Genomic DNA, 3,062 nt, shown 5'->3' with positions numbered 1-3,062 from the left:
AATTGTAGGTTGCAGTCGTTATCACACAGCATGTGTAAATTTACAAACTAATCCTTTTGTTGGAGGATATTTTGGAGGATCCACTCCCCATTCATGTGCCCTAAAGCATTTCAGCTACATGGTTGAAGAATAAGAGTTCAAAAATTCAGTTAAGCAGGATGCAGCTTAAAAGTAGATGTTGCGTACACAGTAGTAGTGGTTGAAAGGAGTTCTTATTTTGCCGCTGATTGTTGCGTGTTTTGGACATTAATAGTCTTTATGTGTAATACGTTATAAATGAAACGGCCCAGCATTCCTTTTAAGGAAATCAGACTTCCAACCTGCACCAAATGTTTTATTGCATACTCTAGTACAATTGCCTAAAATTCGATCACCTGCACGCAAGTAATCAATTTGTTGAGAACTTAACAAACACTAAATTACTTCTTGATATGTCCATGCTTGGGCTCGCTTGTTTGTACTTGCCAACATTGGGGTCATGCTTGCAATACATTAAAGTGCGAACATTGTCGTCGTTTGCCATTCTTGTTCTCTGCCTGATATGTCGTCGGTGAGCGGTGTCGCTTGCTTATTTTTGTTTCTCTTATAGTGATAGCAATTCACCCTCCAGTACCTTTTAGGATTTATATAAGCAAACTGAAAAATCCCAGAAGGTGTATGAAAGAGAGGCTAAGTACGGTGCTCACAACTACCATCCAATCGAAGTTGCGCTTTGTCGTGGGGAAGGCCCCTATGTGTGGGATGTTGAAGGAAATAAATACCTTGATTTTCTGAGCGCCTATACTGCTGTTAGTCAGGGACATTGCCATCCTAAACTTGTGGAAGCACTCATTGACCAGGCTCAACAACTTACTCTTGTGTCGAGAGCTTTCTATACTAACCTTCTTGGAGAGTATGAGGAATACATTACCAAGTTGTTTGGATACGACAAAGTTCTCCCGATGAACACAGGTAGGTCACCATTTCTGCGGTTGTATTGACAACTTCCGCCTACACATTTTTTTCTAGGTGTCGAAGGTGGTGAGACGGCCTTGAAACTAGCTCGAAAGTGGGGTTATAAAGTTAAAAAAATCCCACAGAACGAAGCTATTATTATTTTTGCTGAAGGTAACTTCTGGGGACGGACATTAGCTGCTTGTTCATCTTCTACCGAACCATCTTGCTACTCGGACTATGGGCCATTCATGCCGGGCTTTGAAATTGTTCCCTACGACGACATTCCAGCACTTGAAGAAAAACTAAAGAACCCGAACGTGGCTGCTTTTATGGTTGAGCCAATTCAAGGTGAGGCTGGCGTCCGCGTTCCCTCCGATGGTTATCTTCGTAAAGTCCGTGAGCTTTGCACGAAATACAATGTTCTTTGGATTTCGGATGAAGTTCAAACCGGTCTTGGTCGCACTGGTCGGTAAGTTGCTTTTTGAGATTACTTTGATGAACAGCTTTCCTCTGCACTCACGCCAATACCCAATTTCAGTCGTTTGTGTGCTGACCACGAAGGTGTCAAGGCAGATATTTTAATTCTCGGAAAGGCCCTCTCTGGTGGTCTAATGCCTGTGTCGGCTGTTCTGGCTAACGACGAGATTATGCTCACTATCATGCCAGGAGAGCACGGTTCGACCTACGGAGGAAACCCACTGGCTTGCCGTATTGCCCTGGCTGCTCTCGAGATCCTTGAAAATGAGCACCTGGCTGAACGTGCCGAGGCAATGGGCAAAATATTTAGAGAGTCTATGGCCACCCTGCCGAAAAACGTCGTCGCGTGCGTTCGTGGTAAAGGTCTCCTGAATGCTATTGTTATCAACGAGAAATACGATGCCATGGAGATTTCCCTCAAGCTGCGTGACCACGGACTCCTCGCCAAGCCCACGCGAGAAACAATCATTCGCTTCGCCCCACCGCTTGTGATTAGTGAAGAGGAGATGAAAAGGGGATGTGAAATCATTCACAAAGTTTTTAACATGTACGCCGATGCATAGATCTCTCCCCCCCTCTCTCTCTCTCTCTCCTGTAGATTAGTAAATCTTCCTAACTCCGAATTCATGTTCGCTCGTTGAGAGCAGTATTTAAAGAGTTGGGAATTGTGGTAGAGGGTCGTCTGAACAATGCTATATCCTGGGAGTGGTGTCATACAGCGTACACGAAGTATAAGTGCTGTGGCATATTTGCAAGTTTTAAACAGCTCCATGAGAGTGCCGTTGTTATGGAAGTTTGCGGGAATTCTGCGTCTCTCGGCAGACTTGTAGAGTGCACGAAGAATGTAGATCTGATTACGCGTTTAAATTCCAGAATGTGGCGGTTCCATGCTAGTGCGGTTCCGTGTTGGACTGCTGTGCTGTGAAGATGTTAGTGGTTCATGTTCAGCCTTCAGTTGCCCCAACTTTTTGTTAAGAGCCATTTTCGTCGAGCAAGGAGGCATTTTCGCGAGATTCTGATCTTTTAAATAGTCGGTGTGGAGGAATTTCTGTGAAATCCCTTATTGAGCGAATGAGTCGATGTGATGCCACATTAAAGGCTGGTATGTCGCTTTGCAATTATGCGCGATTAAGCCGAGGCATCCTAGGTCCTAAGCGAAACGCATGAAGCTCACCTGAAGGCACTGGATGTTGGAGTATGTACCAACAGGGGAAACCCTTTGTCTGATTGCTGGGTTATTGTGGTAAACAGTGGAGTCAATGTCTGTCCTTTGGTGGGTACGTAAGGTCACTGACACCTAGCCGATCCAAAGGATCAGAACCAACTTCCTCTCAATGGGGAGAAAGTAAACACACAAACGCAAGTTCTCAAAAATAATCACGAATATGACAACTACACTGGTAATGTGAATTCAATGTCACGCCAAAACTAAGCCTATTTCGATGCGAATTCGGTTTTATGGGAGAAACGACAAATGCAAATAATAATCTTCTGCGACACTCAATGCAGTGTCGTCGTATCCACCTTGCTACTTGTCGCCGCACATTGACCTCAGGGACCTTGCCAACTTTTACCCTAGTCTGTTCTTGCTCAACTGCCATGTATACAAAGGGCGAAGAATCGCGCTCATCGAAGCGACAGTGAAGGCC

General features: G+C 44.8%; 1 protein-coding gene across 1 annotated transcript; it reads left to right on the top strand. All coding sequences in view use genetic code 11, as the record gives it.

The window, feature by feature from the left end:
* Window positions 1-541: 541 nt before the first annotated feature.
* On the top strand, window positions 542-1,976 carry EGR_02924 (Ornithine aminotransferase; the record flags this gene model as incomplete). Its single annotated transcript, XM_024492173.1, has 4 exons — window positions 542-550; window positions 621-951; window positions 1,009-1,405; window positions 1,475-1,976. The coding sequence occupies 4 exons, from the start codon at window positions 542-544 to the stop codon at window positions 1,974-1,976; spliced, it is 1,239 nt and encodes a 412-aa protein (XP_024353368.1).
* Between the last annotated feature and the right edge of the window lie 1,086 nt (window positions 1,977-3,062).

Source organism: Echinococcus granulosus (genome assembly GCF_000524195.1).
Source record: "Echinococcus granulosus chromosome Unknown EG_S00014, whole genome shotgun sequence".
In the NCBI taxonomy this organism is placed as follows: Eukaryota; Metazoa; Platyhelminthes; class Cestoda; order Cyclophyllidea; family Taeniidae; genus Echinococcus; species Echinococcus granulosus.
The sequence above is the reverse complement of the archived record's forward strand: the minus strand, read 5'-3'. Positions and strand labels throughout refer to the sequence as shown.